Source organism: Aegilops tauschii, chromosome 2 (genome assembly GCF_002575655.3).
Source record: "Aegilops tauschii subsp. strangulata cultivar AL8/78 chromosome 2, Aet v6.0, whole genome shotgun sequence".
Classification (NCBI taxonomy): domain Eukaryota; kingdom Viridiplantae; phylum Streptophyta; class Magnoliopsida; order Poales; family Poaceae; genus Aegilops; species Aegilops tauschii.
Genome location: NC_053036.3, coordinates 206,506,794 through 206,528,594, shown reverse-complemented (window position 1 = coordinate 206,528,594; position 21,801 = coordinate 206,506,794). Strand labels below are relative to the sequence as shown.

The following is a 21,801-nucleotide window of genomic DNA, read 5'->3' as shown; positions in this document are numbered from 1 at the left end:
AAGTTTATGAGCAAACGCACCTTTGTTGTCTTCTATCCATGATCTCTTGTTACTAAATACTACTCTTAAGTTGTGAAAGAATAAGTCAAATTTTGTAGTGATTTTTTCTGTTATGGCCTATCTTACTTTAAAATTTGCCTTAAAGTAATTTAAAAAATCATCTTATTTAGCTCAAAACTAGCTCGAAATCGACTCGAGATCGTTACATGCTGAGCACAAGCCACTTTCTACAACTCGATCTTGAGCTTCACACATTTTGAGCTCGCTCGAATTTTAGTATGAGTTGAGCTGAGTCAAGGCCAACTCTTTCGAACTCGACTCGTTTGCAGCCCTAGATACCATGGAGAGAGGGATAGACGAAGGGGCAAGACAACTTAAGATGGGTGAGGGAACCTTACCTGTTTTTTAGGTAGTAGAGAAAAGAATTTAAGGTTTCATTTTTCATTATGCTTTCTCCCCACCTTTTGTTCTTCCAACCTCCCATTTTCCATCGTTTTTTCATTGCCTTCTAATTTTTATCAAATCAATCTTTGGCAACCTAATAAACCAAGTCAATCTATGGTATAGCAATAAATTCACGGTCCATAAATAAATTGTTTCTTATGGTAAAATTTGATACATGAGAAACATCATTGGTAACCCAATAAATGGCAATAAATTCATGACCCACAACAAATAAATATCAATCAATCTCTTATTGTCATATAAGACCTTTTTACACTGTCATGGACACTAAAAATGTCCTATAAAAGTTACGGAGCGAGTATTTGGTCATCCAACAAAGGAGATTAATCATGAATGTAGCGACCCGACCTCAAACGGTCAAGTCTCTGTGCTTCAGTGTCATCCCTGGATCGGTAATGCTGACACACACAGTACTCGAAGGATTTATAACAGAGTAGCAATCACACACTTATTACATCGAATGTCTCAAAAGAGAACTTATTACAATAAATATGGCTTAAGGCCATCTAAATAAGATAACAGCGGAAGACTTGGAAGATAAGTGAGTCCATCAACTCCAACGGCATAGCTGAGATGCACAACAACGACCTATCACACCTTTACTCGTCGTTTGAAAAGTCTGCAACATAATACGTTGCAGCCCGAAAACGGGTCAGCACATGGAATATGCTGGCAATATAACACAGTAGAGCAATGAACAGATAAATGCTATCACTACATGCATATATGGCTGGTGGAGGCTCTATTGTTATATGGTTTTTGCAAAAAGCCGATTTTTTCCTACAACAAAGGAATATATTTTTATTTAACTATCATGGTGGTTGAACAACATTGAGAAGGTACCTCCAACTCAATCCCAATTAAAAGTAATTATCAACCCAACAAATTAAGTTAGAGTGATGAGATACATATGATAATACAAGTACTAGATACTCAAGATGTCCATAACCGGGGACACGGCTAACCATGATTAGATTGTACACTCTGCAGAGGTTTGCGCACTTTTCCCCACAAGACTCAATCTCCTCCGTTGGATTTCTCGCACTTCATGGTGTTTGAGAAACGGATGACCGAGACACAGTCTTTCAGAAGCATTAACTCTAACCCCGGGTAGACAGTACCAACCTACACCCCTCTACATCTGCTAGCCTACCACTGGAAGAGGTCATGCAACTTACTCAACTATGCTAGAGCCCATAATAGCTTGTGGCTGCACACGGAAGTTTCTAGCATGAAATATCTCAGATCCCTTTGAGCCTGGGTGGCGGACCATAGGATTATCACATGGGTACTCCGGGATATCCTAGGACAACACTGGATTCTCCAGGTGCCCAAACAAGCAATCCACCCAGATGTGTATTAAAGTTGCCACCTTAAGTTGAACAATTAAATAATCATCTCACATCTGTCATGGATTCACTCACCCAAACCACGTCTACGAGTATAGCATAGCAATATAAGCATAACGTAGAAGTAACTCTCAAGGGTTTGTTAATAAACAGGGCAATAGGTTCTACCTCATCAACTACTTCCCAATACCCACAAGTTAATCACATCCTAATCATGCAGTGTTTGAGGTTTGAAACTAATGCATAAAAACTGGGTATGAAAAGAGTATGATCAATGTGTTACTTGCCTTGCTGACGATCCGCAAAACCTAGTGACTCGTAGTAGCACGCTTCGCACTCCAGGAATTCTATCGCAAGCAAACAATAGCATACATAAGCAATCAAGCAAAGATGCACGAGTAAAACTCAAATAAGAAGATCGAATCTGAAAACTCAACTGAAGAGATTCGATTTGCAAAAAGAATCAAATCAAACAGAGCAACGAACTCAAACTACGAAAGAAACAAGATCCGATTACTAATCTGGACTAAAGTCAAATTTTACAGTACCAAAATCTTGTTCAAGTTGGTTAAACAGAAAGAGAACTTCGAGACGAAGATCTAGGCGCTTGAATCGCCTGATTCCGATAAACGAGCGAAAAGATAAACTAAAACGAAAATCGGTCAGAAATCGTGATCGAAAATAATCGCGAAAACCCTGGAAAAAGAAAAACTGACGAACAGGCTAACGAGCGAACGTTCGCTGTCTGCGGCTAATGGGTGAACGGCGTTCGTTAAAACGAACGTACGAACGAACGTCCGCAAAAATAACTAAACCGAAAAAACCGAACCGATCTATTAAAAAAATAGATCTAGGGTTTCGAAAATAAAAATCGATCGGTTTAAAAAAAACGGCGGCTACCTCGTGGAACAGGACGGCGGCGGCGGCGTACTCTAGCGGCGGGGCGGCGCGGCGCCGGCGGCGGCGGCTGGCGGCGGAGCGGCGCTAGGGTTCGGGCGGGCCTGGCGGGTGTGTGGGGCGGCTCGGGCCTTCGGCCTTTAAAGGGCCGGCCGGGTCAATGTCCCAGGCGGACACGGCCCGGTAAGGCGGTAACATTTTCTTTTCTTTTTCTTTTAAAAAAAATATTCCGACGCGCAGAAAATCAAAGAAAAGAAATACTAAACTGACTTCAAAAATCCTGAAATAAATTTTCCCCATCCTCTAAAAATCTACCGGACAAGGTGACATTTATTTAGGACTCTAATGCAATTTTGAAAAACACATATTTTTCCTAATTCAAATAAAATAGCAATAAAATCCAAATAAAAATGTTTATTTGCTTTTAAATATTTTTCCTCCAATATTTCATCATTTTGGGGAAGTCATATTATCCCCTCTCATATATTTTGATATGAAATATTTTCGGAGAGAAAAATAATTAAAACAAATGACCCTTGTTTCAACATTTGATAAAATTCAAATATGAAAACGGTGAAATCCCCAACTCTCTTCGAGGGTCCTTGAGTTACTTAGAATTTTGAGGATCGCGAAACGAAATGCAATAAAATATGATATGCATGTATAACCTATGTATAACATTCTAAATTGAAAATTTGGGATGTTACAATGAACACAGACCAATTTATCTATTTAAGAAATAGATGAAAAATCTATACTTTATAATTAGAACACAATATAATTAGAACATAATCTTATTTTGTTTATTTGTTTGCATCAATATTTATCCCGTATAGTCCTCTTATTGTGTTAAAAAAATATGGGCTCATGGTAACACAAAGGCACGTACCTAACGTATTATATTATACTCCCACCATCCCATAATATAAAACGTTTTTACAAGCTATGTTAGCTTACAAGAACATCTTATATTATGGGACTGAGAAGGTACTATTTAAAAAAAGAGCAGCATTTCTTTTCTTTCCGGCAGAACGCTTCGTCCGGTTATGCACCCTTCCACCACTTTCATTCACCTTTTTTTTAGTTTCACCACACCCTCTTCCTGCACCTTCCCCGTACACAAATCAATCATTTTAATTTACTGACATTGTGCACCAGTTGTACTGTTATTTTCTCGCAAAAAAAAACTTATCAAACATTTATATACACAACGAAGGAGAGGATATTTTATAAACATTTATTTACACAATCATGGGCATGATTTGATATTTATTTAGACAATCACATCGTGAACAAATAAATCATGATTTACATAACATGGAGTAGAATATTTATATCTTGTTGCAACATAGAAATACAAAAAATGTAAATGATGCCCGACAGCGCCAAATCTAGCACACTGCCGTACTAGTAGATGATCTATCTTTTAATGTGGGTTTACCAATTTCATTCCTCCCTCAACAACCATCTAGAAAAGGAGGGTGCCCCGACATCCCACGGGAGGAGACACAGCCAAAAATCCACACCATCACCACCACCACTCTAGTACCACACAACACTACCTCCGCTCCTGGGACGCACTCCCCTCGCTTCTCCTTTCCGTCTCCTCAGACGAAAATCACTCACCATTCGGTTCGAGCAATGCCCTCATGCTGACGACTCCACCAACATAAGAACAAGAGCACCCATCCCACTCACAAGTCCCTCTCATCTCCTTCCCTATCCTAGTTCCATACTTCCATTGCTGCAAGAAAGCGCCTAGGTAGGCGGTGCGGTCAGCAAGATGGCGAGGGGTGGCAGCGCCGTGGCTGTCCTCTCCTTCCTCCTCGGCCTCCCGCTCCTCTCCGTCCTCGTCGCCGGCGAGGACCCGTACCGGTTCTTCACGTGGAACGTCAGCTACGGCGACATCTACCCGCTCGGAGTCAAGCAGCAGGTCTCAGTGCAGTCCATTATTCTCTCTCTGTTCTTCTTCTCTCTACTGTGGCACCATTGAGTTTTAGCATCACCCCAGCCGTGTGCTGAATGAATGAATAAATCTGTTGGCAGGGAATACTGATCAATGGGCAGTTCCCGGGGCCGCAGATAGAGGCCGTCACCAACGACAACCTCGTCGTCAATGTCTTCAACAAGCTCAACGAGCCATTCCTCCTCTCCTGGTACACCCCATAACTCACGAATCCATCCATTTCGATTTCGTTACAAGTACCACTTGTTGGAAGTTAATTCGTCTCCGGCCATCAATTGAATATCTTACTGTGTATGCCCCGCAAAAGAAGAATATCTCTATTGCGTAGCACAAGAGTATGGCAATGTTTTAATGCTCTTGCTACAAGTTTTAGATATCCATGATCCGTTTTGGATATCCAAGTAAATAAATGCTGTACGTTTTGAAGATGGACTGGATATGCTTGCCCAGTTGTAGTGCTACGCTCGAGTGTGGTCGAGCTTGCCTCAGTGTACCTACCGCATGCAACTTTAAGATGTGCTTAATTTAACACTATTACACCGACTAATCCACATGTCCTACCAAGCTATATCGGCTATATGATTAGGCGATGTGGATAAGAGTATTTAATTAATTCTATATGCAGCCTGGCCACGCATGGAATTGGAAACTAGAGTGTCATATTCACGGCAAATCCTCAAGTACGTACGTAGTAGTAGTACCTCTTTTAGTCTGTCGGTGAGACAGCGCAGTTGCAAATCTTCAAAGGAGGGAGTGCGTCTCATTTTAGTGGGCAATGAAAGCGCCGTGTCTGCTTCACTCGGAAGCAGTAGTATACCTGTGTAGGACAAGTGTTCCTTAATCGACGGCGCATGTCATGTCATGTTTATTTTGTGCGGCCAGAATACGGTTTCTAGGAGCAGCAGGTAGCGGCATAATGAGGACCAACGCGCTATTTTGGAGCAGGAAAAGCGAAGGATATGAATGAAAATACTCCAAACCACAGGCCCCTAGGAGAAAATACTCCACATCTTTGCGATCTAGTTGTAGGAGCAGCAGCAATGGCACATGCACAGGGAGGCGCATCAGACAAGGGTTGAATGCGATCGATGCAGTGCAGCAGAGTTTTAGCAAGTCTGATTGATCTAGGCAAGGCAAAGCAAAGCACCACATTGTTTTGTTTTGTTTTGTACCCACCTCGTGATCCAAGCTAGGGCGTTGCTGGGCTGGGTCGGGATGGAATAATGCGCAGGGGCAGGGGCAGGGGCAGGGCAGGTACACCGCATCTCGTCTCGTGATCTAAGCGTGATCACGGTCACGGGCGGGGGTGGCTGCCACGCTTTTACCACGAGCCCCTGGGATGGAATGGATCAGCGCTTCCCTCTACCTCACGGGCGCGTCGGCCGTCGGTGACCATGTGCATTTCCGCGAGCGCGTGGGGCGGGGTGGGTGCCAGCCGAGCCGAGCGAGGCCACCGCCGTACCGGTGGAGCTGTAGCGAGCCGACTGCAGATTCGGCGCGCCCGTGTCCTCTTCTGCTCAAAAGTTATGACGCCTCACGGGCCCACCCTCCTGTTTAAGCCCACCTCAAATATATCTTTTATTTTCTTCCTCAAAGCTGACACCCTTCCCTAGCTAGGGGAAGATGGCAGTACCAGCACATTGTTTCCTTTCTTTCTTTCTTTCTTTCTTTCTAAAATAAAAATGTCAGTTATTTCGGGGATGAGAGCGACGCTACGGATGTGTCGCTAGATTCTACTGCTCAGGAACCATGATAGTGACCAAGTGGTCAGCTGGGTAACAAAAAATTGAAAAAAAATTGCAATCAAAGAACCATGATAGTGACGGTAGGGCCTGCAGCACTGGCTTATAAGTACTACTGTAGTAGTATATGATTAGAAACAGAGTTAGGTGCACCGACAAGTTTGCATGGCCGCGACGCTACGTTATAGCGCGGGGCGGAATATTGGTCGGTCCCGCTCCCGGCCCGCCCATTAGCACAGAGAGTCGCAAGTATTTCCGATAGTGGTCACGCAAGCCATTAGTAGCACACAGATGGGCGCTCCGTGAGTACACTAGCCGTTCAGGTGGACGCAGCCTGGAGTTTCATCTTTAGTCCCGGTTGGTGTTACCAACCGGGGCTAAAGGAAATTTTATAATTTTTTTTTAAAATTTTTTTTGCGAATTTTTTTTAATTTTCAAATTTCTGAATTATTTTAACCTCTAATCTCTAATCACCACCCCTCATCACTGCTCAATTTATCCTCTAATCTCTAATCACCCCTCATCATTCCAAATCATCTAACTTCCCGGACGGTCACCCGTCCTCTCACTACTCCAGCCTGAGCACGCTTAACTTTCGGGTTCTATTCTCCCTCGTTTCCAAGTCTGCACTTGTTGTTTTCCTGACAATAGTAAGATGTCAATTCTATTAACCCTCAGGAATTTAGCTTGAGCATGAAGTGACACATTTCACTGTTTGAGTTTGAAACTATTGTTTTTAAAAAACAATAATTATTTAGTAACACTAATATTTCTGGAATAATTAGTTTGACCATTGTTTGACCACTGTTTGACCACAGTTTGACCAGATTTGATCAAAATTCAAAAAAACTGAAATAATTATTTAGTAACACTAATATTCTAGAATAATTAGTTTGACCATTGTTTGACCACAGTTTGACCACAATTTGAATTTTTTTGAAATTTTTTGCCTCTTCAGATCTTAAAAGCCCCGTATCTTTTTTCTGTTAGGTTTTTGAGGATTTTGAAAATGTTTAACGGGGTTCGGTTAAATTCGGATGTAACTTTTCGAGTAGATGATTTTTCATATAAAAAACTTTTTCATCCGAGTTCGTATGCAAAAGTTATGCCCGTTTTAAGAAATTCCAGAGAGATTTTGCAAATAAAGTCGAAATTCATATTTGTTAATTTTCCCAACAACTAGACCACATATCACATGGGAAACTTATTTTATTTTATTTTTTTGACATTTCCATCATTTTCTTTTGTTTTTTCTAAAACTGAAAAGGCGGTCCGGGGGGGTAGAGTTTGAAAATGGGCCCTTTAGTACCAGTTCGTGCCATGAACCGGTACTAATGCCTCAAAGCCCATTAGTACCGGTTGGTGGCACCAACGGGACTAAAGACCTTTAGTCCCGTTGGTGCCACCAACCGGTACTAATGGGCATCGCATCCTTTAGTCCCGGTTCGTGGCACCAACCGGGACTAAAGGGCCCAGGTGAACCGGGACTAATGCCTTAGCCGCACGAACCGGGACCGATGCTCACATTAGTCCCGGTTCGTGACTGAACCGGGACTAATGTGAATATTGCCCTGTGACGAAAGCCCTGTTTTGTACTAGTGGTAGACAGCTTTGCTTCGCTGCAAGATGTCACCATCTAAAATAAAAATACAGTAAAAGATAGTGCAATGGTGAGCATACGTATTAATTCGTGGCGGGGGACAAGTTCACGGACCAGAGAACATGCAAGCGTCGAGGGCGCCCCCAGTTAGATACTCCCGCTGTAAACAAGTATAAGGGCATTTAGATCAGTAAAATAGTAAAGTACTCTCTCCGTTTCATAATATAAGTACACTTTTTAAGTTAGTAGTTTAAAAAACGTTTTTATATTATGGAACGGAGGGAGTAGTAGTAAAGATACCGCTGTTGAGTAGTCCGACCAACACTCGTGCCCATGTAGTAAGGAGCGCCAAAGTTTCAACGCAACACTGGTGGAGTATTTCAGTGCTGTTAGTACTACTTACACGTACACGTACTACTTTTTGACTCGTTGAGACGCCAGTTTCAGCGTGGCAAAGATGCTCCATCAGTCAAAAACACCAGAGCAATCTGTGTGTATTTATGAGCAAACATGAGAAAGAAAAACGAATGATGCAGTCTCGTGCACAACTGATGAGGATGATGTTTGGTGCGATGGTTGCAATGCAATGCAATGCAGGAGCGGGTTACAGCAGCGGCGGAACTCGTTCGAGGACGGCGTGGCCGGGACGACGTGCCCGATCCCGCCGGGCGCCAACTTCACATACATCCTGCAGGCCAAGGACCAGATCGGCACCTACTTCTACTTCCCCTCCCTCGCCTTCCACAAGGCCGCCGGCGGCTTCGGCGGCATCCGCGTCCTCAGCCGCCCCAGGATCCCAGTCCCCTTCCCTCCCCCGGCCGCCGACTACACCGTCCTCATCGGCGACTGGTACAAGACCAACCATACCGTAAGCAGTTACCTCTATCGTCTTGCCACGCCGCCAGAGCATTAGATTAGTATTCTACTCCAAAATTTAGAGTAACCAATTTGTTGGTGTTTGTTCTTCTTGCGCAGGATTTGAGGTACATGCTTGACAGTGGCAAGGCTCTTGGCTTCCCCGATGGCCTGCTCATCAACGGGCGCGGCTGGAACGGCTACACCTTCACCGTCCAGCCCGGTAAATACATGTCTCAACAATCTGAACGAGAATTCAGTTTCCCAATGACGTGCTGGTCTAGTGACAGAACAAGTCTGAAACTTGTTGCGTGCAGGCATGACGTACCGCTTCCGGATCACCAACGTCGGGCTGGCCACGTCCCTCAACATCAGGTTCCAGGGGCACACCATGAAGCTGGTGGAGGTGGAGGGCTCGCACACCATGCAGACCGCCTACTCCTCCCTGGACGTGCACCTTGGCCAGTCCTACTCGGTGCTCCTCACGGCCGACCAGCCTGGCTTCGACTACTCCATCGTCGTCTCCACGCGCTTCACCACCAAGATCATATCCACCACCGCCGTCCTGCACTACGCCAACTCCGCCGGCAAGGCTCCCGGCCCGCTGCCGGGAGGCCCCACCACCCAGATCGACTGGTCGCTCAACCAGGCCCGCTCTATCAGGTACTATCGCTCATCAGTTCACTTTCTTTTCCTAGTACAAATTCAGACTAGGACTGTAACCATGAAGGACAATGTGACCTGATTCTGCCTATACTCGCAACCAGATGGAACCTGACGGCGAGCGGGCCGAGGCCCAACCCGCAGGGCTCGTACCACTACGGCCAGGTGCCCACCACCAAGACCATCAGGCTGGCCAACTCGGCGGCCACCATCAACGGCAAGCAGAGGTACGCGGTGAACAGCGTGTCGCACGTCAACGCAGACACACCCCTCAAGATCGCCGACTACTACAAGATCCCCGGCGTGTTCTCGGTGGGCACCATCTCTGACAGCCCGACATACGGCGGTGCCTACCTTCGGACGTCGGTCATGGGGGCCGACTACAGAGGTTACGTCGAGATTGTGTTTGAGAACTCTGAGAACGAGGTGCAGTCGTGGCACATCGACGGCTACGCCTTCTGGGTTGTCGGGTATGCATTGGTTTTCAAGGGTGTGGGAGCGATTTCCTGTCTTTGTGGCTTTATTTACTTTGGGTGATCTGAATCTGAGCGGGTTTGTAAATTTTTGATGCAGAATGAATGGAGGAAAATGGTCGCCGGCAAGCAGGCAGATCTACAACTTGAGGGATGGCGTTTCACGGTACACTGTTCAGGTATGGCTCTTCTGAAAACGCTCGACAGTCAAGAAGGTTGAGTTGTGTTCCATTTATTCTCTCACTGAACTCATTACTTGTGTGCGTTTCCGCCAGGTTTACCCCAATGCATGGACTGCAATCTACATGCCCCTTGACAACGTGGGCATGTGGAACGTTCGATCGGAGACCTGGGCCAGGCAGTACCTGGGGCAGCAGTTCTACCTCCGCGTCTGGACGCCGTCGACGTCGTGGCGCGACGAGTTCCCGATCCCCAAGAACGCCCTCCTGTGCGGCCGAGCTGCCGGCCGCAGAACAAGGCCTTTCTGACGAGTTAAGCCACACGGCCAACCAAGTTTGTCATGAGAGGATGACAGCTTGGCCTGGAGCAGACATAAAAAAAGTTACCATGAGAAAAAGGCTCAGAAAGAAGAGTTACCTGAAGGCAGATTGTCGTACATTTGCAATTGAACTTTTAGTGCCAGCTTGATTCTTTCTACTATAATTGTTTTGGTGGTGGGTATAATTAGTCATGTAGTAGCATCTTAGCTTCGTTATTCCGATCCTTAATAGATATAGACAAAAGAGTGTATGCTTTGTCAAGCTGATTTCGTGAGAACTTATCTGGCTGTCGGATTTTCTACAATACCCCATCAAAATGAGTACAGAGGATCCGCTCCTAGCCCCAGGCCCCGCCGTCGGCCACCGGCCAGCCGCCTGACCTACGCCACTCCGGCTGCGTCAGCCACCTTCTCCCTGACGTACGCCACTCCGGCGGCGTCAGACACCCAAATTTCCTGACTCTGATCACTCCGATCGGTCTCGTCCACAAACATGGCCCTTTCTGACCTTAGGCTCCAAGCTGGGTTAGAATTTGAAGACAAGATCAGGAAGAATCTGGGATCGACAGTCAATCATCTTGAAGGCACTCACTCAAAAGAATTCTTCCTGGTAGCACAATTTTCAAGATCAAAAATCAGACTTAATCTGGATACAGTGGGTCTCACTCTACAATCCTGCCTGGGAGGTAATGCAGCCAGATTCAAGGTCTCTTTTCTTCGAAATTGGTGTTTCAAACTCTCTGTTGCTTCCAAGGATGTTGGTTTTTCGATCTATAATGGAGGTAACATTGCCAATGAAAATTTTAGTGTTCATTTCTTCCTTTGGGGCAATGGGGGTCCGAATTTCCGTAAAGAGTTTGAGCTCTATTGCAATGAGCAAGACAAGGAATGGAAGATGGTATCTCGTTCGAAAAACCTTTCCAAATCTTTTGCGGATGTTGTCAAATCTCCAAGATTTTTTGGTGTTCACGACAAAAATTCAAACTCCCGGCAGAACAACATTGTTTCGCAGGCGCAGCAATCTCGGCCTTCAGTTTTTGCTCGACCTGAATGGCCTGTTAGTGCCAGCATTGGTGGCGCTAGAATGAATTACTAGAACAACAAGGCGCGCGTTGCCGCGCCCGCCATCTTGATGAAAGAATCTCAACACAATATGAATATCGATTAAGAAATTGAAGGTATAATTATCAATTGAGATTTGAATTACTGTGTAGAAGTCAGCCACATGAGATTTTAAAAAAATCCTTCGCAAATCCATAAGATACTGCGAATGTTCAAAAGATTGACAATGTGAGTTAATTATGAGTTGTGTTGTGAAGTACGCAAATAGGACAAAATACTGGATTTAGCATTTGAACATTAATACTTATGAGCATCCTCGTATGATCATCTAAATTGATATAACGAAGGTTTGTATGCATCACTCGATGTAGAGGCCGAGGGCTTTACCTTAATTTTAAAAAATAACCTAAATTCACATAATAGACTATATATTGTAGCTATTAGATCAAATGGACCACATAAAAAGCTAAATATGAGAAGGAAGAGTGTCTCAAAGGCTCTAAAGTCTTCTTTTAGAAAGTTACAGAAACTAAGTAGATTCCCTATCCTGAGGAAAGAACGGATATATAAACTTGGGATATCAAGTGCCAGACCTGCTGAAGCTAATGAAATAACTTTGAACTTTCTGAAGTTATTATGAAAGCGGCTGTAGTGGGAAGACGACTTAACTTATAATCTGTATTAGTTGTCATGCAAATTTACAAAATCTGGGGTACATGTCAAGGGCTCCATTCAATATCACAGATTTCGAATAGAAGAAATGATACCAATTAAGCACCTTAGTCATCTCAACAGCAGCATCAGATCATCCATTATTTTCATAGTGCACTGTATATTTATCCCTTCCATCAAGAAGCTGAAACAATTATATGTGTATAAATTGTGTTAGCATAAGGAAATAATTGCACCGAGGGCTGCATATTATCCTGCAAGAACTTGGCTTGTATCTTAGATAGCATGGTCAGAGAGTGCATTGTTTTGAGAACTTTCATTTGGGTTGTTGTGTCATAGGAGTTGCATGTCGGTGGAAGAAATAGCAAGCAATCAGAGAATCTTGAATTATCCGTTCCTGTACATTTTCTCTAACATTTACTTTCAGTTAAAATTAGCTAGGTTTGGAAATTGCAATATGAGAGGAGCACATCATATCTCAAGCGGATAGGGCATTTGGACCTCAGCATCAAACAGACTTATCAGAAACTGAGTGAAATGCGCGTACAAAAATAACCTCATCTAGTAAATCTTATATACCCAATGAAAAATTTGGTGCACAGGGACAAAACGGCCATTGGATTTACCAACTTTCCGACTGGAACCGTGGCATGGGTTAGCGATTCTTCCCCAATTCAACATCATGCCATCACCAGTGAACCCCCAAAAATAAGTTTTTCAAAAAATAATCGCGAATCAGTAAAGAATCAAAATCAACGCAGTGCAGGTATGAGATTGAAACAAAAGCTTTGACATAGGGGGCAGGGTGGTGACATGAAGTTGGAAGAGAGGAAATCAAATCTGTTTTCAGTTTCCCTCTTGCTCGTAACCAAACGCAGCCATGCACCATCGCAGACGGCCATGGGTTTCTACTACGGCTGCGACTGAGGAGGAAGGAGTGGCGGCGCATGCGTGGAAGGAACAAAGAAACGTTCGTTCTGGGGAGGATAGCCCTGAACCTGGACGACCTGGGCTTTTAGAGTACTCTTGGGAAGACGTGGGCCTTCGACAGCCCGATTACGGAGAGAAACGCGAGGTCGTTCTGTGGAGCAGCAGCCCGCGAGAAGCTGCATCGAGCGCGTGGACGCCGTGGGACGGCCGGGCTGATCTGTGTCGTACATTCGACCGATCCGACGACTAAGAAACTCAAAGCACTGTGGAGGCTCGTAACTAGCTGTGTTATACTGTTTTGTAATGAGAAGGCAGGATCTCATGATTTTCAAAATAAGCAACTCGACTCCTCCCAGGTTAACAAAGCCCAACATCCGGGCCGGAAGCCCTTATGCGCTCGTTGTCTACTTTCGGGTCATAGTAGGCCCAGCTGCAAGAACAAGATTCGTTGCAGAAAGTGTTTGGGCTGGGCTCACATTGCTCGGGACTGCTGGTCTTCCGTAGCTCAATCAGATCAGGGGATTCAATCTAATCAGCAGCAATCGAAGGCGGGACTTCCTAATATTAATCAAGTAGTCAACTTGCCGTCTTTGACTGAATCTATATCTATACCTCCTATTAAATAAAGGGTTATAAACGCTTCTTCCGCTATAAATTTCGTCCGTCCGTCGTTAGACTTTTTGTTTCCTCCGAACGTAAATTTGGTCGTCCCTTCGATCCGAGTTACACGCCCAGCGCGTACGCACAGTGGGCTTCTCGGCCCAACTTGGCGCTGTGGCCAAGAAAGAAGGCCCACATAAGGCAAGGTAAAAATATTTGCTCTTGTAGAGAATTGAATTTGGGACCTCCCTCTCACAGATCAATCGTTGCAACCAACTGAGCTATCCCAGTATTTTCTGTAGATAAAATTGTTCGTTCTATTAAATAGTCCCACCTCGCCTTCTTTCGTCTAATCCACTCAATTTATATACGCCTTTCATCTTCGATGTATCAAGGAGTTATCTCGGGAATAAATAAACGAAGGAAGGAAAGTGGACGACATGCATAGAAAGGAAGGAAGGAAATAAGAGGACGACATGCATAGAAAGAAAGGAAGGAAGGAAATAAGATGCCGACGTGCGAGAGAAATAAGGAAAGAAAGGAATTGAGTGGATTATGAGCTCCAACATGCAGAGATTGCTTATGAGCTCCAACTGCACAGTGTGTGTGGGATTATGGGATGGCTTATGCCGTGTTTTGTTTCAGTATAACACCCCTGACAATAGCAAGATTGGTGGTCTGTATTTCACTTTTGGACATCCATGTGAGCATCTTGATTCTGCTTTTGCTTATCAGCTCACAACGCATGGTTTAGTGTTTGTGTGATTATTCAAGTTGCGGCCATGTGTTACATTAGGATCAAATAGCTAACAGAAAAAGTTAAATAATCAGAGGTGGACTCTGCTATGATTTTTACATTAGGATCAAATAGCTAACAAAAAGTTAAATAATCAGAGGTGAACTCTGCTATGATTTTTAAGCTATCACTGTATATGTGATAAAATCTGTATTGATTCAGTGTGATGCCCCTGACTCATATTCATATTTCTAATTTCATGGCTAAAATGGAGGTTTAGTGTTAACCGTGTAGTTCTTTCTAAAGAATACTTCTATATAATTTTCTTCTTCTTTCCACCACCACTCTGAATATATTGGTGTATTGAATAATACGTATGTGCCTCAATCCCAAACTTTATATCTCAGTGTTAACAGCTAATCAAAGTTTTGCTAGCTTAAATTTTTTCTTAATATAGCCAAAATTTAGCTAGCATAGGCCACATAATTTGGCTTGTTCATTGCAACATTTTATTAGGTAGATACAGTGGCGGATCTAGGCCCCAGGCCTGGGGCGTGAGGCCCATTTCCTTTGTGGGCTGTAGCAAAATACTGTAGCAAGTGCTACAGTATACAAAAGGGGCCCGGGGCGTTGGGCTGGGCTGGATCCGCCCCTGGGTAGATATTTATCAGTTTACATGTATTCTGTTTTTTGAAGGAGTGCGGGAATTTTTTTATTGCGACTAGAGGGGCTTGCGACAGCAGCGTGCGACGGATGTGATACCTCATCGGGTTGAATTTTATGAGGTTTGTCATGAACAGGTGGACAATATGACCACTGTTTTGGGTACCGCTCGAAATTTCGTGATCCCGAGCGGTTACAGCTACCCCACGAAAAACACTCATACCGAGCAAAAAAATCGAGTTTTTTTGAAATTTTTGAATTCAAACGCTGACCCAGTTAAATACACGGCATCTCTGATATAGCAACAGAACTGGTGATAGCGTAGTGTCCAAGGCATGCTCTCTGGAGTTGCAAGTCCCGGGTTCGAGTCTTTCATCCTCGCGTTTCTAGAATGCAAATGAAAAAATCTAAAAGTTTTAAAATTCTTGGAGCGGCCAGGAATCAAACTCAAGATGTGAGAGCTAGCGGCAGCGGTTGGTGCGTGTGAACAGCCACTATGCTAGGGGAGGATTACTGACCTGACATTGTTAAAAATGTATCTATATCAACTTCGAAATATTTGAATTCAAAATTTGATTTTAAATTTCGTCTGAATTTTTTCCGGTATTTCGTGGTTACCGTGGTAACCGTGAATTTCGGTGCCCCTCGAGAAAAAGGGACCGCTTGGGATCCAAAACCTTCAATATGACCATGGTGAGTAAGACGGGTGGGTCGCTTGAAGCATGCGAGGATTTGCTTCCCCCGTCGCAACGCACGGGCATATGTGCTAGTGGAGGCTAAAGGTGGGGATTGCACGGACAAATATTTTGGAGGGAGGGGATTGCATTGAGATTTCCAAAAATAAAGATTTCACCGCAAAGGGGGTGGCCTCCTCGGCTTCTCCTCCTCTTCATTCCGTACCTACCAGCTCCCCTGCCCCTCCCCGCCCTGCTCACTCCCCTGCTCCACCCTCTGCTCCAGACGGCGGCGACGAAGATCCAATGGCGACGTTCCCCTTTGACCCAACCCCGTTCCTCCCCCCGGGGCATCAAGCGATGCAGGTTGAAGGTCGTCCTGCTCATGTGCGAGTTATCAGTTCTCATTTCCATGATGAGAATGATGATCTAGGGATTATTACTTTTGTGTCGATGCCAAATGGAGAAGTACACTTTGCTAATGTTAGAGAAATGTTGCAAGAGCTTCTGCATGGGAAAAGACTTTGTTTTAAGGAGATTAGTAAATGCCCTCTAGGCCAAGCATATGTTAAGATGAACTCTATTTTTGATCTAGAAGCTCTGATTAGACAAAGCCCACATCAGTATGATGACATCCACATTGTTTTTGAGCCCCATGATGAGGATATGAATTGGAGAAGGTATCATTTGAATAGTAATGCTTGGCCGCTGTTGGTGGGTTTCCATCAGGATTTGAGGAATTTCACCAAGATAGCAAATGATGTTAAAAGCTTTGGTAAGTTAATCACTTGGGAAAGATAAAAAACTACTAGAGCTGTTATTATGGTCAAGGTCAGAGTTTAAGCTCTATCCCTCATTCCTGTAAGTATTATTCAATCCAAAGCTGATGATTTCCTGGGGGAATCCTGGTTTGTTCCAGTAATTATTCTGCAACGGGAAATTCTTGGAGGTGGACCTGCTAAGGAGGTGCCTTTTCCTCCCAATGTAAACCCTCACCCAGTGCCAAATGAACGGCATCACCATCCAAACCAAGCTGTTTTTGTGGGGCCTGTTGTTGCTCATGCACCTGTTGAGAATGTAGAAGTTGATGTACAGGAGGATGATGATTGGCAGGATGGTCATTGGGCTCTTCCACCACAACCTGCTGAACTTGTTGATGTTGAATTATAGGAGGGAGAATTCCTGGAACTACAAGACCTCATGGAGCCCCTTAATTTGGAAAACCAACAGATACCTCAGAAGAAAGGGTAGGGAAATATAAATATTCATAGTGATGTCACAATGCAGGAGAATAATTCTGAAGATGCCACAACAAATGAATCTGTTGCTGGCCCAGTTGGTGCCCCTATTCAGCAGGTAATTGGAGTTGCCATGTAGATGGTCCCTCTACAGCCTAACCTAATTGGGGACCCCCCTGTGTTGAATGGGCCTGAAATGCAGATGGGCCCTGAGCCTGTGTTGGTATCTCAAGATGCTTTGCTCATGCCTGTGCATGGAATCATTACAGATAGATCCCTGGATCTTATATATTTTTTATCCTAGCTGTAGTGGGCACAGCTGAGGCTGATAGAGATCTCTTTCAGTTTGATATGATGGCTATGGAGGAGATTAAATCCTCCAAGACTGGCTCAGTTGTTGTTCCAGCTTCCAAGGTTGTTGTTCCAGCCTCAGCAGCCATAGTCTTTGATAATGATATCTCGCGCTCTGCAACCCCAACTGATCTGAAGTTTACTAAACCTGCTAGTGATGAGAAGACATCAGTAGATATGAATAAGGGGAAGGAGCAGATCGTGCCTTTGGTTCAAGAGGATTTTTATACTTAGCCTCCTAGTCTACAGCTGGAGATCCCTTGTGACGCCCCCGATTCAATCTTACACTAATCGTACACGCAAATGTGTGCGATCAAGATCAAGGACACGGAAAGATATCACAACACAACTCTAGACACAAATTAAAGTCATACAGACTTCATATTACAAGCCAGGGGCCTCGAGGGCTCGAATACAAATGTAACATCCCAAATTTTCAATTTGAAATGTTATACATAGATCATTCTTGCATATCATATTTTATTGCATTTTCGTTCGCGATCCTCGAAATCCTAAGCAACTCAAGGACCCTCGGAGAGAGTTGGGGATTTCCCGGTTTTCATATTTGATTTTTTATCAAATATTGAAACGAGGATTTTGGTTTTAATTATTTTTCTCTCCGAAAAATATTTCATATTAAAATATATGAGAGGAGATAATATGACTTCTCCAAAATAATTGAAATATTGGAGGAAAAATATTAAAATCAAATATTTGATTTTATTTGGATTTTATTTGCATTAGAAAATTTGCACGTTTTCAAAATTGCATTTTAGGGCCAAGAAAATGTTCATCTCATTCTAAATATTTTATTTAGACGGTGAAAATTTGTTTTGGCAATTTTAGATTTTTATTTTATTTTTTAGGTTTTATTTTCTGTTCGGCGGAATTGTTAAAAAAAACTTTCAGCGCCCGACTGGGCCGAGGCCCAGCCGAGCTGACCCATCTCCCCAGCGCCACCGTCTCCCAGCTGGAGACCGCGCGCCGCCGCCGCCGACTCGGACCGAAGTCCGAGCCGGACTCCTTCTCCCCCGCCGCCTTGCCCCCTCCTCCAAGCCGCCCCCACCCCCTCTTAAATACCCCCCGGACCCCCCGCCACCACCACCAACCCCGCCGCCCGCAGCCCCGCCACCGCAGCCGCGCCGCCGCTGCAGCGCCGCCGCCGCCGCCCCTCGCCGTGCCGCGTCGCCGTCGCCTCGCCGCCGCAACCCCGCCGCCCGAGCCCCACCTCTCCCGAGCCTCGCCGGAGGTAACGCGCCGTTCGCCGCCGCCGGTTTTTTTTAGGAAACCGATTCGTTTTTTATAGAAACCCTAGTTCGTCTTTTTTAGATCGGTTCGCCGGTTTTCTCGGTTTGTCTATTTAGCGGACGTTCGTCCGTACGTTCGTTTTAACGAACGGTTTTCGCCCGATAGTTACAGACAACGAACGTTCGTTCGTTAGCCTGTTCGTCAGTTTTCTTTTCTTCGGATTTTTCCGCGATTATTTTCGATCGCGATTTCTGATCCGATTTTCGTTTCAGTTTATCTTTTCGCTCGTTTATCGGAATCAGGCGATTCAAGCGCCTAGATCTTCGTCTCGAGACCCTCTTTCTGTTTAACCAACTTGAACAAGATTTTGGTACTGTAAAATTTGACTTAGGTCCAGATTAGTAAACGAAGCTTGTTTCGTTCGCCGTTTGAGTTTCGTTGCTTCGTTCGATTTGATTCTTTTTGCAAACCGGAGTTCTTAAGTTGAACTTTATGGTTGATCTCTTATTTGAGTTTTACCCGTGCCGTTGCTTGATTGCTTATTATATGCTTGTTTGTTTGCGATAGAGTACCCGGAGTGTGAAGCGTGCTACTATGAGTCTCTAGGTTTCGCGGATCATCAACAAGGCAAGTAACACTTTGATCATATCCTTTCCACACCCAGTTTTTATGCATTAGTTTCATCCCCAAACAATTGCATGGTTGGGATCTGAATTAAATTGTGGGATGGGAAGTAGCTGAGGTAGTACCTATTCACCTGTTATTTGTCAAACCCTGGGAGTTACTTCTACGTTATGCTTATATTGCTATGCTATGCTCGTAGACGTGGATTGGGTTTGAGTGTATTCATGACAGATGTGAGTATTCTTAATTAATGGTTAACTTAAGGTGGCAACTTTAATACACATCTGGGTGGACTGAGGCACCTGGGGAATTCCAGTGATTGCCTGTATTTTTGGAAATCCCAGGGTACCGTGTGATTCTCCTATGGACCGCCACCCAGGCTCAAAGGGATCATGAGATTATTCATACTAGAAACTTCCGTGTGCAGCCACAAGCTATTATGAGCTCTAGCATAGTTGATTAAGTCGTGTGAACTCTTACAGTGGTAGACTAGCAGATGTAGGGGATGTAGGTGGTACGGTCTACCCATCGTAAGGTGCTAACGCTTCTGAAAGACTATGTCTCGGTCATCCGTTTCTCAAACACCTTGTAGTGCGAGAAATCCAACGGAGGCGATCGAGTCTTGTGGGGAAAAGTGCACAAACCTCTGCAGAGTGTACAAACTAATCATGGTTAGCTGTGTCCCCGGTTATGGACATCTTGAGTATCTGGTTCTTGGATTATCATGTTGATCTCATCACGTTACTTAAATAATTTGTTGGGTTGTTAATGATTACTTTTAATTGGGATTGAGAGGGGGTTTACCTTCTCAATATTTTTCAACCAACTTTGTAGTTAAATAAAATTTATTCCTTTGTTGTAGGGAAAATTTGGCTTTTCGCAAAACTGTAACCATAGAGCTTTCCACCAGCCAAATATGCATGTAGTGATAGCATTATTTCTGTTCATTACTCTCTATGTGTTATTTTGCCAGCATATTCCATGTGCTGACCCATTTTCGGGCTGCAACGTATCATGTTGCAGACTTTTCGGACGACGAGTAAGGAGCCTTAGGTCGTGGTCTTATACTTAGTGATGTCGTTGGAGTTGATGGACTCACTTTATCTTCCAAGCCTTCCACTGTTATCGTTTTAGATGGCCTTAAGCCATATTTATTGTAATAAGTTCTCTCTTGAGACAATTCGATGTAATAAGTGTGTGATTGCTACTCTGTTATAAATCCTTCAAGTACTGTGCGTGTCAGCATTACCGATCCAAGGATGACACTGATGCACAGAGACTAGACTGTTTGAGGTCTGGTCGCTACAACAAATGAGTCAGCAGAAGCAACAATATCCGAGTATAGACAGAAGTTAAATAAGTCTTCCCTAAGAAGGCTAGCACAAAAGCAACAATGGTCGAAAAGGCAAGGCCTCCTGCCTGGGAGCCTCCTATCTACTCCTGGTCGTCGGCGGCCTCCACGTAGTAGTAGGCTCCGTCAGGGTAGTAGAAGTCGTCGGCGGTGGCATGTGGCTCTTGGGCTCCGACATCTGATCGCAGCAATCCGGTATAGGGGGAAAAGAGGTAGCAAAGTAACTGTGAGTACTCATCCAAAGTACTCGCAAGACTTACATCAAATCTACACTACATATGCATGGGTGTCAATAAAAGGGGTAGTATTTGTGGACTAAACTGCAGAATGCCAGAATAAGAGGGGGAGAAGCTAGTCCTATCGAAGGCTATGTTTCTGGCAGCCACCATCTTGAAGCAGTAGAAGAGAGTAGCTGGTATAGTAACAAGTGTCATCGTATAGCATAATCCTACGAAGCGATTCTCTCCTCGTCACCTTGTGAGAGAGCGATCACCGGGTTGTATCTGTCACTTGTTTGGGTGTGTTTTATTAAGTATCCGGTTTTAGTTGTAAGAGGTCGGAATACAACTCAAGTCGTCCTGTTACCGTGGACACGACTATTCAAATAGATCAACTTCCCTGCAGGGGTGCACCACATTGCCCAACACGCTTGACCACTCTGGCCGGACACACTTTCCTCGGTCATGCCCGGCCTCGGAAGATCAACACGCACTGGTACAACGAGCTGCTATACAAATGGTATTTAACCCCTTTCCGTGACGGAGTTTTAAACCATCGTCAGGACAGTGTGGGCGATAGGGGGGTCCTTCCCACATGACCTAGAAACCGTGGGGATAGGGATTAGCAATGCATGCGTTTTGCATAACTAAGCGTATGCGTTGCCGGCATGTATCCCAAACGCGAGTATTAAGACAACTGTTTGTGATATCTCACATATCCCAAATGCTCCATCCTTGCTACTCGTTTGTGCTTGCATTACCATCACAGTCGGTCTTCCGTGGTAATACATTTAAGATGTGCGCCCCATAACAATCAGTTCATCATTATAGAACGTGTATGATAAGCAAACAATCACACACATTTACCTTTCCTTGATTGTATGCGATTCGATGTAAGCGCGTATACAGTTATCCCTATAAAACT

The 21,801-nt window shown here is 44.4% G+C and overlaps 1 protein-coding gene across 1 annotated transcript; it reads left to right on the top strand.

The window, feature by feature from the left end:
• The first annotated feature begins 4,209 nt into the window (after positions 1 to 4,209).
• Positions 4,210 to 10,814, top strand: LOC109780692 (L-ascorbate oxidase homolog). The gene is made up of 8 exons (XM_020339275.4): positions 4,210 to 4,644; positions 4,758 to 4,867; positions 8,617 to 8,887; positions 8,995 to 9,097; positions 9,192 to 9,537; positions 9,642 to 10,007; positions 10,111 to 10,189; positions 10,286 to 10,814. Exons 1-8 carry the CDS (start codon positions 4,495 to 4,497, stop codon positions 10,496 to 10,498), a joined length of 1,638 nt encoding a protein of 545 aa, XP_020194864.1. The 5' UTR covers positions 4,210 to 4,494; the 3' UTR covers positions 10,499 to 10,814.
• Positions 10,815 to 21,801: the final 10,987 nt, after the last annotated feature.

Bases quoted from the DNA above. Each gene is read 5' to 3' on its own strand.
- LOC109780692 (XM_020339275.4), top strand. From the start codon at position 4,495: ATGGCGAGGGGTGGCAGCGCCGTGGCTGTCCTCTCCTTCCTCCTCGGC. The intron at 4,868-8,616 runs GTACACCCCATA...AATGCAATGCAG, and splicing joins GAGCCATTCCTCCTCTCCTG to GAGCGGGTTACAGCAGCGGC. The intron at 10,190-10,285 runs GTATGGCTCTTC...CGTTTCCGCCAG, and splicing joins TTTCACGGTACACTGTTCAG to GTTTACCCCAATGCATGGAC.